The 13,259-nt window shown below is 54.9% G+C and overlaps 1 protein-coding gene across 2 annotated transcripts in view; it reads right to left on the reverse strand.

Annotated features, from left to right (window-relative positions):
* ACOT7 (acyl-CoA thioesterase 7) overlaps positions 1-11,542 on the reverse strand; it is a 74,488-nt gene extending 62,946 nt beyond the window's left edge. Inside the window, exon 1 of one of the 2 annotated variants that reach the window (XM_090024265.1) lies at positions 11,404-11,542. In XM_090024265.1, the coding sequence (XP_089880391.1) occupies positions 11,404-11,456 (53 nt within the window). In that variant the 5' untranslated portion in view covers positions 11,457-11,542. Of the gene's footprint in view, positions 1-1,200; positions 1,355-11,403 lie in introns of those variants that run through there. The other variant, XM_090024264.1, reaches the window with a different exon arrangement.
* Between the last annotated feature and the right edge of the window lie 1,717 nt (positions 11,543-13,259).

Raw genomic sequence — 13,259 nt, forward strand, 5'->3', positions numbered from 1 at the left:
CAGTAGCTCAATGAGACACAGCCCAGCAGATGCAGACAGGACTCAAGCTACAGGAAACTGGTCATATGCACCATCACCTGCCACGTTCTAGGCAGCCGAGCAGCCTCTCCTGCTTACTCCATGTGCCTGCCCTCTCATCTTCCACGCACCCTCTGCACAGCCATGGTAGGGCACAGCTACCCTGTCCCTCCCCAGTGAGGTCTGCACCATCTCACATTGGATATGCAGCCTCTCGCACAAGTCTCCATTCCTACACTCTGCAGGAGCAGGCACCTTCAGGGTCTGTCCTGCATCTTTTACTGTTTGCAACACTCTCCCTGGCCCCAAGAACACAATGCAACAGCTTGGCACAGCTCTACTTCTTGAGCACTTGTGCAAGTGTAACCATCACCCCATCCATCTCCTCTGCCAGGCATCCAGGTGGCAGAGCAGGCCACAGCTACAGTGGGAAGTTCCTGGCAGCGGTGCCAGTCCGCGGCTGACACTAACAGCTGCACTGACTTTCTTAACAGCACAGTTACACAAAAGAGTTTCTAAAAGAAGTTAAATTAAGGGGAAGCTAATCCTCTAATTGGGGATTACAGGGTTGATCGGTTTAGGAGCTAGTAGATTAGGCCAAGGCCTGGCTAAGCCAGATCTTAGCTGCAGAAGTTGTGCAGCCACTGCTCCTCAATCACAGTACACGGGAAGCACAGACCCTGAGACGGTCCCTAATCAGGCCAGTGGTTAAACACAACTCTGGTCACCACTAGTCCCATCTGCTCTGGCCCTTTCCCAGACTCTTAATGACTACAACACAGCACCAGCAAATCCCAACAGCAGGAGGGCCTTTCAGTAACAAGCCAGCTAGCGCAGGGCATCCCTGCAACCCTGCCTGTTCAACTGCAGCCCAAGCAACTTCACTCCCTCCAAACGCCAGGGAAAGGGGGCATCACAGCCCATGCAGAGGCTCACACACCATGCAGCCATCTCTTCTGCTCAAGTCCTGGCCAGAACAAGAATTAGACCACGGCTGGCAGGGTCCCCCTCCAGCAGGCATCCGTTCCAGGCAGACTCCTCGCCGGCTTGAGCTCCGTCCCATTGTCCCCGGCAAGGCAGCGAGCACATGCACGCTTCGTACAGCCTCCCCCTCCAGCACAGCCGCTGGCGCTGAGCCACCTCCCCTCCCAGCCAGTACACAAAGCTCCACGGCCAGCCTACCGGATCAGCTCGCAGGCCATCCTGGCGGGAGCGAAGCGGAGCGTCTCCGAGCCCTCGCAACTTCCAAGCCGGTTCCGGGACCAGGCGGGGTCAGGCTCCCTCATCACCTGCATTTCCCAGGGATGGCAGCGATGTCGCTGCTGAGGCCTCATGCACACACACCACATGCAAGAAACTTCTCTTCTGCCCAATCATACTTGGGAAGTATGCTGCCAGCCAATCAAAATTGCTTGCTGAAAACCCGTTGTCATAGAAACCCTTCCTATATAATTACCACAGGAAGAAGCTGACACCCCTCCCAGTGGCTGCACACCCTGCGAGACCTTCCTTGCCCTTGCTCCCAGCCAGGCAGCCCAGCACAAGGCTGTGCTCCTCGTGTCCCACACTAGCTGGGCAGCACCCCGAAGCCCTCCCCCACACATGAAATACACTCAAAAACAAAGTCCTGCTGGGAGAGGCTGAGCCCAGCGTGCCTTCACCAGCATGCCAGCTATTGCCCCTTCCCAGAAAGCACCAGATGCCTCACTACCTCTTGGCCTGCTTGATTTTGCTCTGGCACTAGATGCTGCACCTACACAGCTCTTAGCTCCCTGCATCCCTGAAGTGTAAGATGAAGGCTGCCTCTTGCTGCCCCACAAAAGGTATGCAATACCTGTAGCCAGGGATCAGGAAAAGGAGCCTCCCAGTCTTGTATCCCCTGCTGGATAAGGTCCAAGCAGCGCTATGCCAGCTCATAACAATAACCCCTCTCACCCAGTGCCCTGTGCCCAGAGGGACTGTTGCATACAGAGATAGGCAAGGCATCAAGCTGGTTTTACCTGTCTGGCAAGCCCTGCCCTGTCCCACCCCTGTGGCAAGGCGCTTCCACAGACTGCAAGTATCTTAAGACATCCCAATCCCCATGCCCTGGGCATGCTGCTGAGCAGGCAGAGTGCCTTCCACTACCCCAGGTGGCACAGATGCCCAGCACTTGCAGGATAGGCCCTTGGGAGATGGGGAACAATGGAAAAAAAATCAACTTTCTTGCTAAGTGGTAGACACCAAACCAATATATTGTTGGGCTCTTGAGGCTCATGAACTGCCCGAGCCTCATCCATGAATTCCAAGGAACAGGAGGCCATGTCTGGAAATCAAACACATATGTGGGTGCAGAAGCAAAAGGCCCCCATGGCTTTCCACAGGGGCTACAGTGAGGGACTTGCTCCCCATCAGCTCAGACTAGCTAATCAAGAAAGCACATTTACTATAGAGAAGAGCCTGACCCAGGCAAACAAGGAACAGGCCATGGTAAAGTTCTGCAGATTGGCTGCCCAAACACTTGGCATCAAGTGTTTGGTCGTCAGCAGGGTGCAACACAGCAAGCCTGCCCGCAAACCATTAGGAAACTCCACTCTATCTGCCTCCAGAACGAGCCCAGTACTCACCAGTCCCATTTGCACTGTCCCCACAGGCAGGGCACCCACAAGAGGCAGCAACCTCTCCCAGACACACAATGGGCAAAGCTGAAGACTCCACTACATGGTCCCATGGGCCTCACCTGCGTTTGCAGAGGCTAGCTGATGTGAGCTACAGCATCTGAATAAGCTACCTGATGCCCAAGCAGCTGTATAGGGTTCCCTACCTCCAGTGCACCCCCCTGCTCCCTCCCCCCCCCCCAATCTGTTCTGCATTCACAAATAAAGCTGTGTAGAAAGATTAAAGCCTGGCATAGCCCCCCCTCACATCACCACTGGAAAAGAATTTGAATGGCCTTGTGAGCAGACAGCTCAGCAAAACAGTGGAGAAAGGCAGAAGTCCTGGACTGCAGGATCAAACTAACCACGGCTTAATTTCCTTACTATAGTACAGCAGCCTGGGCAGCTCCAAAATGCAGCACACTTATGAACCTGGCTCTACAGCAAAGGAGCCCCCACCTCTGTCCAAGCCAGCAGGACTAACAGGAGGCTGCTGATGACACTGCACACACAGCCTCCAGTGCTTGGCTTTCATGATGCCAAGACAGTGCCACCACCTCCCAAGCACCCCATGTTGCACCCTCACTCACCCCTTGGACTTCAGGAGAACATGCCAAAGTCTCCTTTTCCAAATGGACTTTGCAGCTGGCTGCACACACAGCATTTTAGCACTCAGCCTGGAGCTGCTCCTCTCTGGGACACGCACACTACTGGGGTCCGACAGGCTCTGTTCAGCCACACAACCCCTCACCCTCTGTTGTGCTCACATCAGCTGCAAGCATGCCATGTTCTCCAAGCCAGCTCTGCCTCACAGCCAACATGCATGGGCTTTGTCAATGTTTGCCTTAGCATTTGGGTAAGATGGATGCCTTTGATGCTAGACAGGCTACAGCCTCTGTGGCTGTGGAGTGCCCCTCCTCCTGCCTGAACCATGCAAAGACCATGGTCTGGTATCATGAATTTCATGATGCTGGGCATGATAGCTTTAGGGGTCCCTCATTTTAAGCAGCAACTACTGCTATGTTGTGTCAAGCAGGGAGGCTGCTTCTGCTTTGGGGACAACTCACTGATTTAAGTATCTGAAACCAACATTTCTAAGTTGGAGAGAAAAATGTCCCCAGTACCTCCAAGCATGAAATGTCATCCTCTCAGGGTCTGCTTTATGCAGTACCATGGGATACTATTTACAACCCAATGAGGCAGGTGTATGGTGCTCACAGCCATCAAATTAAAACACTGTTCAAAGATCCAGCTTCTAAATATCTGTCCATGAAACCCAAGTCTCCCCGACACCGATAAGCTGATAAAGCCTGCTGCCTAACACCACCTGCATCTTAACTCCCACTGCGCTGCACTCGGACTGATGGAAGAGAACTCAGACACTGCAAACCCTGAGAGCAGCAGGGAATGTGCCGTCCTGTCCTAAACTTACCAAACTAGTACCCGATTATCAGCTCAAAGCCATAAGCACAGAGAAGTATAGCTCCCTCCTCCACCAACTACTGCCTTTGGCCAGAGCTCCTCTGAGGCAGGTAGCACAGGTCCAGTGCTCACTGCAGTACCAGGCCTCAGTGCAAAGGCTACTCAGATGTAGTTGAGGGCCCTGCATGTATGCACAGAGGGGCCAGAACTATGGACACAGGGACACTACAACTGTGACAAAGGCAAATAGCCCCTATTAATTAGAAAAAGGACAGAGCTAGGAGCTGGGTATGGGCACTATCAGGCCTGGTAGCCAAGGGTACCCAGGAGCAAAGCCAGGGCCCCTCATCTCCAGGGTAATGGACAAGAAGCCCAGGGTTCACAAAAGCAGCAGGCCAGTTCTTCGTCTGCTGCACCATGTAAGAGCTGTGCAATGGCAGCTTCCTTCAAACAGATCTTCTCTGCCCTCATCCTGGGTCATTTGGCTTTAATGATTTGCAAACTGAGTGCACCAGAGAATGACACATGATGCAGCCAGGCTAAGGGCACCAGCGGGAGCTATCAGAGCATCTCAGGCCAACAGGGCACTGGTGTCAGATACCGTTGTTGGCTCAACCAGGCCTGTTTCCACTGTGATGCCTGGGCAGAGTAACCTTCCTCCACAGGCCAGGTGTGCCTGGCATCAGATTCTCCATTGGGAACCCAATCCTACTGGCTCAGTCTGTGGTCTCCTGGTGCAGGTGTTGCTAAGTCACCAGAGTGGAGTCCTTGCTTTCCCCTTCAGGTCTCAGGGCACATGTCCCATTTCCCCTACCTCTTCCCACTAGCACCACATGCCTGGCCACCCTGGGATAAACGCACTTGGTCACTTCACATCACACCCCCCCAGCAGCCCAGTCATTTCTCCATCTGCACTGCTGCAGGGCATCCTCTACATGCAGCAAGCATGTGGCTCCACTGCAAGACAATCACACCTTCAGGCTGCCTATGGGGCTGCAGAGCCCAACCATCATGAGGACACCATCATGAACAGGATCACACCTGGTGTTACCAAGGGGCCCTGCCAGGTTAAAGAAGCAAGCCCCCCTGGAAGGAAAGAGCTACAGCATCTGCTGTATCTGCTAGGTGTGAGGACCTAGCAGCCCCCACTGTTCAAGTTTCTCCTTACCAATCAGATTTGCCAGGGAACAAGGACTGGGTGGTTCCCTTCCACACTAGCATGATGCTGGTGTTGCCAGTGGCACAAGGCAGTGCTCATCAGTAAGCCATTTAATTGCAACCGATTTCCCCAATCCTGTTCTCCAACACCCCTGAGCTTCTGAGTACCCACAAGGGCTGGTCATTTAGCTGTAAAATCCCTTCTGCCAAAGCTTGCAATAGACTACAAGGCTTCAAGAGTGGGACAAGTTACTCCACTGCCCTGCTGGCACCGTCACCAGCAGCGTCCTCTGTACAGACAGGGATCAGCCCAAACTGAAGACAGGCCAGCAGCTTCCGGAGTGATGACCAGACTTATACCAGAGGCCCACAAAGGGAGCACTACCATGAGCACCCCACTTGCTCATGGGGAAACCCAGAAAGGAGAGGAGAGGGCAGCCGATCTCCTGCCTCTGGCCTACTGGCTTGTGTCACCTGCCTGGGCAGGTGCCCCCTCCCATTCCCTTCTTACTTTCACATAAAACAACCTGGGAAGACTGGCAACCTTTAAGCCAGAAAGTGTAAACGTCTTGGCCAACTTCACTAGCAACAGCCAAGCTGCTCTTCATTGCACAAGTGATGTCAGGTCCCCAGCAGTCCCCTATCACCCAGATGACAAACCTGACCGCCACTAACAGCAACTGACACCAGAAAGTTAGTGGCATGCTAGGAAGCTCATCTGAACCAGCACTGCTCTGCTGCTCACGAGTCCACCCACCGCTGACCAGCAATTACTGCACCATCAGATATGGCAGCTAGATTCCAGGTAGGGAGCTTCAGACATTCTCCCAGCTCAGGGAGTAGATTCCAAGTCCAAACCAACTCTCACCACTTTGTTTTGCTTAGGGATAACTAGGAACTCTTGGCAAGATGCAAGGACAGACTAGGTTGTCTGCAACAGGGACATCTGCCTCTAAAGAGATTGTCTCCCTCCTGACAAACACGCAGGATTTGGGCTATTCTAGCATGGCCATGAAAGGACTCCAGTTTCAGATTAGGTGATGAGAACAACGCTCCAGAGCTCCCTTCACTCCTGCTGCAGATGAAGCAGAGGGGCAACAGTGGAGCATCCAGGAATTACTGAGACAGGCTGCCTCAAGCCAGGGTCCTCCCTAATCCCCATGGCATTCTCCTCACCCGGTGCCTGGGCCTCCAGGGAGTACCTAAGAAAGTGACTTTCAGAAAGAGGATTCAGGACCCTTACCTATGGAATGGAGACAAGGCATTTGTACAAGTCTGATTGTTCTCTGTTGCCAGTGCTTTGACAAGAGGCATTTGAACCCAAGTTCATTAATGTGCAGCCCGCAGTCCCAGAAAGCAAGGATGCATCGAGGAAGCGAACTGGCAACTCTAACACTGGTGCCACCAAGAAGGCTTCCGATTCCTTGACCACAGCCTGCACTTCAGAGAGGACTCCTAGGAAGGACAGCATCCACCTCATGAGGAAAGGCAAGCCCCTGTTTGTGGGCCAATCTTTTGGACAGGCATGAACGCCGCATGCCCCCAGAGGCTGGGTGGGCATGTGAGCTCCTGCAGGCTTCAGCGGGGGCATGGCGGTGGTGAGCGGTAAGCTCCTGCAGGTGACCATGGTAGTGTCAGTGGCGGGGGGAGTGGTGAGCACCAGCCAGTGGCCAGTGACCACCTGCAGACACTGCCAGCAATGGCAATCAGGGACCAGCCACAGATGCCGCCAGCAGTAAGAGGGGGAAGGGGGGGGTGAGCGGTGACCACCTGCAGGCACTGCCAGCAGTGTCAGCGGCACTTTTTGTAGGGGGTGCACCGCCAAGCTCAGGGGGTGCAACGTGCACCCCCTATGTGTTGCCAATGTGGACAGGGCTTTAAACTAAGATTGCTGGGGGACAGGGATACACAAATTCAAACATGTCCAGGGACCAACACACAAGTAAGCCCAGTAGACAGGGATGCTGGGAGAGCCAATCTTGCTGGATCTGAGGGAACAGTTCTCCATCAGCAAGACAGGAAGAGGAGGCCCTCAGTAAGAGGACTCAGGTGCCTATATACTAACGCCAAGAGCATGGGGAACAAACAGAAAGAGCTAGCCTTCCTACTCTCCAATGTGCATTATGATCTAGTAGAGATTACAGAGACCTCACACAACTGGGGTATAGCTAAAGAGGGCTACACCCTGCACCGAAGGGACCAGGTGGGAAAGAAAGGTAGAGGCGTTGCTCTCTACATGAAAGAGCAGTACACCTCCTTGGAGGAGACATCTGCTCCAAAAATGGACAGCTGGAAACCTGCCGAGTCAAGTTGCAGGGGGGGGCGGGGCACAGGGTGCGTGTGGGAGAGAGACCTAACTATAGGTGTATACTACAGACCACCAGACCGGGGGAGGAACTTAATCTGGAGTTCACCCAAGAATTACCTGAGGCTATATGTGCACGTGACACGGTCCTCATGGGCGACTTTAATTATCCAGACATTTCCTGGGAGGAACACTCACCAAGCTGGAACAGTCACGATCCTTCCTGACCCATGCTGAGGAGCTATTCCTGACTTGGGAGGTGCATGGGCCAAGTAGAGGTGATGCTCTGCTAGACTTGGCCCTGGCCAAAGGATACGACCTGGTGACCAATTTAAAGAGCCAGGGAAGTCTGGGCAACAGCAACCACGAAACCATCATGTTCACTGTCCGATGCAAGGCAGACAAATCGGATAGCAGAACTGAAGTCTTGGACTTAAAAAATGCAAATTTTGACAAGCTTAGGTCACTAGTAGGACAAGTCTTGCAGGACCAGGGACTGAAGGCAAAGTGAGTGCATGAAGAGTGGCTGTTCCTTAAGGACACGATCCTTGAAGCACAAAGGAAGTCCATGCCCATGCAGAGAAAAGGTAACCGAAGGGTTGGGGAGCCCTCTTAGCTAAACAGAGAAATCACGGTCTTCTTAAGAAAGAAGAAAGAGGCTTATACACAATGGAAGCTAGGGGCAGGCCCCAAGGAGGACTATTCCAGGACGGCCTGCACTTGCAGGGAACAGATAAGACAAGCTAAAGCAGCGACTGAACTTAGATTAGCATGGGAATCAAGGACAACAATCCTTTTTAGGTACATAGGGAACAGAAGGAAAACAAATGGGAGTGTCAGGCCATTGCTCAGCAACTCAGGAGAGCTGGTTACCAGCAGCCAGGAGAAAGGTGAATTCCCCAATGACTACTTCACCTTGGTCTTTCACCGAACCAAGCGGAAAACCATGCCAGGTAGAGAAGAGGATGACCACAGTAGGAATAATCACCTTCCTACTATTGCTGTAGAATTGGTGTATGACCAAGTAATAAAATTAGACATATACAAGTCAGCGGGACCAGATGATCTTCATCTGAGAGTGCTGAAGGAGCTGGCTGAAGTCATTATGGAACCCTGGCAAAACTATTCCTTAACTTGTGGCGCTCTACAGAAGTTTCTGAGGACTGGAAGAGGGCCAGTGTTGTAACCATCCACAAGAAGGGCAGGAGGGAGGACCCGGGTAACTATAAGCCAATCATTCTAACTTCCATCCTGGGGAAAATCCTAGAAAAGTTCATCAAGGAGTCTATCTGCGATAAGCTTGCAGAAGGTAAGATTCTGAATGATAGCCAGCATGGCTTCACTGCAGGCCTTACCAACCTCATCTCCTTCTATGGCCAGGTAACTCACCACCTGGACATGAGAGAGCAGGTTGACATTGTATACCTAGACTTCCAGAAGGCCTTTGAACTAGTATCCCATAATGTCCTTGCAAGGAAATTGAAGGATCGTGGGCTTAACTCCAAAATAGTCTGACGGGTGAGAAACTGGCTGCAGGATAGGACACAGAGAGTCGTAATGAACAGATAGGTGTCATCCTGGTGGGAAGTGGGCAGCAGTGTCGCGGTGCTTGGCCCAGTACTTTTCATCACCTTTATTAACTATTTGGATGGGGGAGTAAAGAGCTCACTGGCCAAGTTCGCGGATGACACCAAGTTATGGGGAAGCGTGGTCACACTTGATAGGCTAGTTACAGGCAGACCTAGACAGGCTGGCAGGTTGGGCAGATCAGAACCTGATGAAGTTCAACACTGAGAAATGTAAAGTGCTCCACCTCAGGGCAAGCAACTCCCTACACACCTATAGGCTTGGCAGCACCAAACTGACTAGAACCACGAATGAAAGGGACCTGGGGGCAGTAATAGACCACAGTGAATATGAGCCAGCAGTGTGATGCAAGAATATTATTTGCCCTTCTGGCTACAGCATGCGTCAATCTATGCATCTCCAGCTAAGCCAAGAAAGTTATTCTTTCGTTTTACTCAGCGCTGGTGAGACCACAGCTGGAGTACTGCGTCCAGTTCTGGGCACCTCAGTTCAGCAAGGACGTGGACAAGCTTGAGAAAGTCCAAAGAAGAGCCACCATATGATCGGAGTCTTAAAAGGCAAGCTGTCCAAGGAGAGGCTGAAGGATCTGGGACTCTTCAGCATGAAGAAAAGGCTGAGAGGGGACCTGGTAGCAGCTTACCACTACACTAGGGGAGTACATCAAGGGCTCAGTGAGCAACTGTTCACCAGGGCACCCAAGGGGAAAACCAAGAGTAATGGCCTGGAAGATCGATTCAGGCTCAACATTTAGAAAAACTTCCGCCAGGCTGTCCAGACTGTGGAATAAGCTCCTTCCAGCGGTGGTGCAATCACCTACCCTGGAAATCTTCAAGGGGAGAGGAGACAAGACAGTCACCTCGCTGGGGTCACCTGACCCCAGTTATCTTTCCGGCTGGGTGCAGGGGGCTGGACCCGATGATCTTTCAGGGTCCCTTCAGCCTTACTATCTATGAACGCCCTGCCCCAACACTCCTGCACAGACTATTTCAGAAACACAGCCCAGAACTTACTACAGCCAGGCTCAGACAAAAGAAACATGCACTGCTTTGGGAGCTGCAAGCCAGACCAAAGCTTATATCATGGCTGACAGCACTACAGTTATTTGTACAGAAGTTACACCATGTCCCTGCGCCAGGTCAGCATCACGTTCCAAGGGATGCACCCAGCAAAGCCCCCGGTTACATTACTGTCACCACAGCCCATTGGGTTAGCTCAGCAAGGGCTCTGCTGCTCTCAGAAAGGCCCATTCTCCTCACGTCCCAGCTGTAAGGAAGAGAAGTTAAAATCACTCACTTCCTCTTAATACGTCACATGGCCCAGCTTCTACACAGCCCTCCATGGAGAGGTGAGGGCCCTAGGACAACAGACACCTAGTGAGAGGCAGGAATACGGTAGTAGTAGACACCTGGCAACTCAGAGCACGTTACCTTCACAGACAACTTATACCAGCACAGACAGATGAAAACCGAAAGATGAAATGAGACAGCAGCGCTCGGAAGAGAAGATGCAGGCAGCCGATCCCCTGGTGCGTGAAAGGGAGCCCTGGCTGCAAGTGCTGCCACACAAGGGCCCCTGGGAAACGGCACATTACTCTGGACCCAAAGGAGCCAAAACGTCTCACAGCCTGTTTTCACAGCCTAATTACTCCCGTGAGGACAGCACTTGCAATCCTCCCCGGAAGACAGAGCTCAGAGCAACTGGGGCTGGCAAATGCCAGCGCTGTTTATCAGAGCACGTACTGATCCGGGGACCAGGAACAGCTTTTGCAGGCATCGCTCCGGGAGAATGCATTACAGCCCGTGACCTCGCGCTCTCTGCGCCCAGGCAAGGGCAGCACCGCAGACTACGGCACAGCTGGCAGCTCGGCTCCCTGCTCAATGCAGTCTGAGCCCGACCCGCTCCCCGCCGCCGCCCGGCCCAGCGGTGCGGGCCAAGGGCACCGCCTGTGCGGGGCCCGCACACTCCAGCCCCGCCCCGCCGGCGCGCCAGGGGGAGCGGCAGCCGAGCCGGGCGGCGCGCGCACACGCGGGCCCTCGCGAGACGGATGCGGCGGTGACAGCGCAGGTCGGGGCGCCGCCGGCCACGGCTGCTCGGCTCCCGCAGGCCGGTCGGGTGGCGGCTGCCCCCGCGGGACACGACACGACACGACACGACACGGGGGCCGTCGGGACGCGGGCGGCGGTGGGCGGATCCGTCCGAGCGCGACGCACCTGCAGCGCCCGCGCTCCGCTCCCGCCGGCCCGGCTGCTGCAGCGCGGGCGCGGCCCCGGCCGTTACCTGCTGATCTGGATGCCGGCCGGCCCGGGCCTGTCAGCGCCCCGCTCGGACATGTCGACGGCGGCGGCGTCGGCAGCGGCAGCGGCAGCGGCAGCACGGGCTTGCGGGGCGGGGCGGCCACGCCCCCAGGAAGTCCCGCCCCCCGCGGGTGCCGTTGGCTCCTGCCGCGCCCGCTCGCAGCATTGCGGGCCGCGTGTCGTCACCACCCCTGTAGGGCCCCGGCTCGGCGGCAGGACTGAGGAGGACGGGGCGGCAGGTCGCTGGAGCCGCCGGGCGCCCGGGAGCTGGGCTGGGCCCTGCCTGGAGCAGCGACCTGCCCGCAGCCGCGCCTGCCGCCCGCTCGTGTCCTGACAGCGGGGCCCGGGCATGGCTCGGGGGCGGCGATGGTGCTGCCCGGTCCGCGCCGGCTTGGCCCGTCGGGGCAGGGGGCGCAGCGGAGCGGCTTTGCCGCGCTCCAGGGCGGGCCGTGCCGCCTGCCGGGAGCAAGGCCTCGGCGCCACCCCGTGTCTGCATCGCCACAGGGGAGGCACTGACCCGGGGGCCGCCGCGCCTCTGCCCCTGCCCGGCTGAGCCCTCGTGACATTGCCCGGGACCTGCTCCGCTTCCCTCTGCCCCGCTTTGGACCCCAGTGGCCACGTCCAGACAGCGCGGGCATCGGTACCTGGCACTGCCGACCCGTCCACAACGCCACATGCGGGGCACAGGCCTTCCTGGCACTGCTGCCTTGCAGCGTGGGGGTTTGACCTTGGGGGATCCCGGGGTCAAAACCCCACACCAAAAAGAAGCAGGGTGGCACACATGGAGGCAGCGCACAGCCCAAAACCAGAGCCTGGCCAGGCTTCCTGCTGTGGCTGCAGCCCCAAGGCCCTCCCCCCAGACCATAGATAAGAGGCCAGTACAGTTGCACCCCCTACCGCCTCTGGCGTAACCTGCCATGTGCCAAAGCGTGTGTGGCACACATATCCCAGGGTCAGGTGGCAGTGGTACAAAGTATGCTAGGTTTCAACAGCCAGCAGAATTAGGTCAGAAGTTGCCCATAAACACTTGCATTACTCTGAAGGTGCTTCCTGGTCCAGCTCCATTTCCAGCCTGCACCTTTCTGGCCTGTTTCCGAGACTCGGCCAGCACAAGAGACGAGAGTGCTCACAGTGTTTTTCTAGATGTGTAGTTTCCATGACAAATCCAGTAGCGTCTGCATTAGCTGTGGCCCCAGCCCTGCAGCCACTACTGACATTCAATAATGCTCTCTCATAGGAAGTGTCATTGGCTTCCAGGGAAGAGCCTGTGTGAGTTTTAAGGCCTCAGGGTGAACAACAGTTGCAGAAGAGCACCCATCTAACTGAGGTGTTTTTTAGACAACACATGAAGTGGATATTTGCAGCAGTGAAGCCTTAACCAGGGCTCTGTGCTGGAAAACCTTTTCTGCTCATTGCACATATCAGGCCTTCCTACTAGTCAAGGGACCGCAATCACCATGACCTTATTCTGGTTTCACACCAGCAAGTATTTAGTGGGGAGACTGCAGCAGCCCATTTCATCTCTGGCTGTCTGGTACCTAGGAAACCAGGCTTTCTGACTGCCATGATCCAGTCATCAAACTGCTATACCAGAATGGGAGCAGGTGTACTATCCCTACTGCGTGCCAAAGCTGCTCTATTTCTCCACGCCCACTGATGGCTTTTGCTGCCTGATACATTACTGAAACTTGGAGCAGGTGCTTCCAGTTTCTCACATAGACTCATACAAAGGGTTGGAAGGGACCTCAGGAAGTCATTTAGTCCAACCCCCTGCTCAAAGCAGGATCATCCCCTCCCCATATCATTCCACCCAAGGCTTTGTCTAGCTGGATTTTAAAA

The sequence above is a fragment of the Crocodylus siamensis genome, chromosome 12 (assembly GCF_052110815.1).
Source record: "Crocodylus siamensis isolate JL-2025a chromosome 12, ASM5211081v1, whole genome shotgun sequence".
In the NCBI taxonomy this organism is placed as follows: Eukaryota; Metazoa; Chordata; order Crocodylia; family Crocodylidae; genus Crocodylus; species Crocodylus siamensis.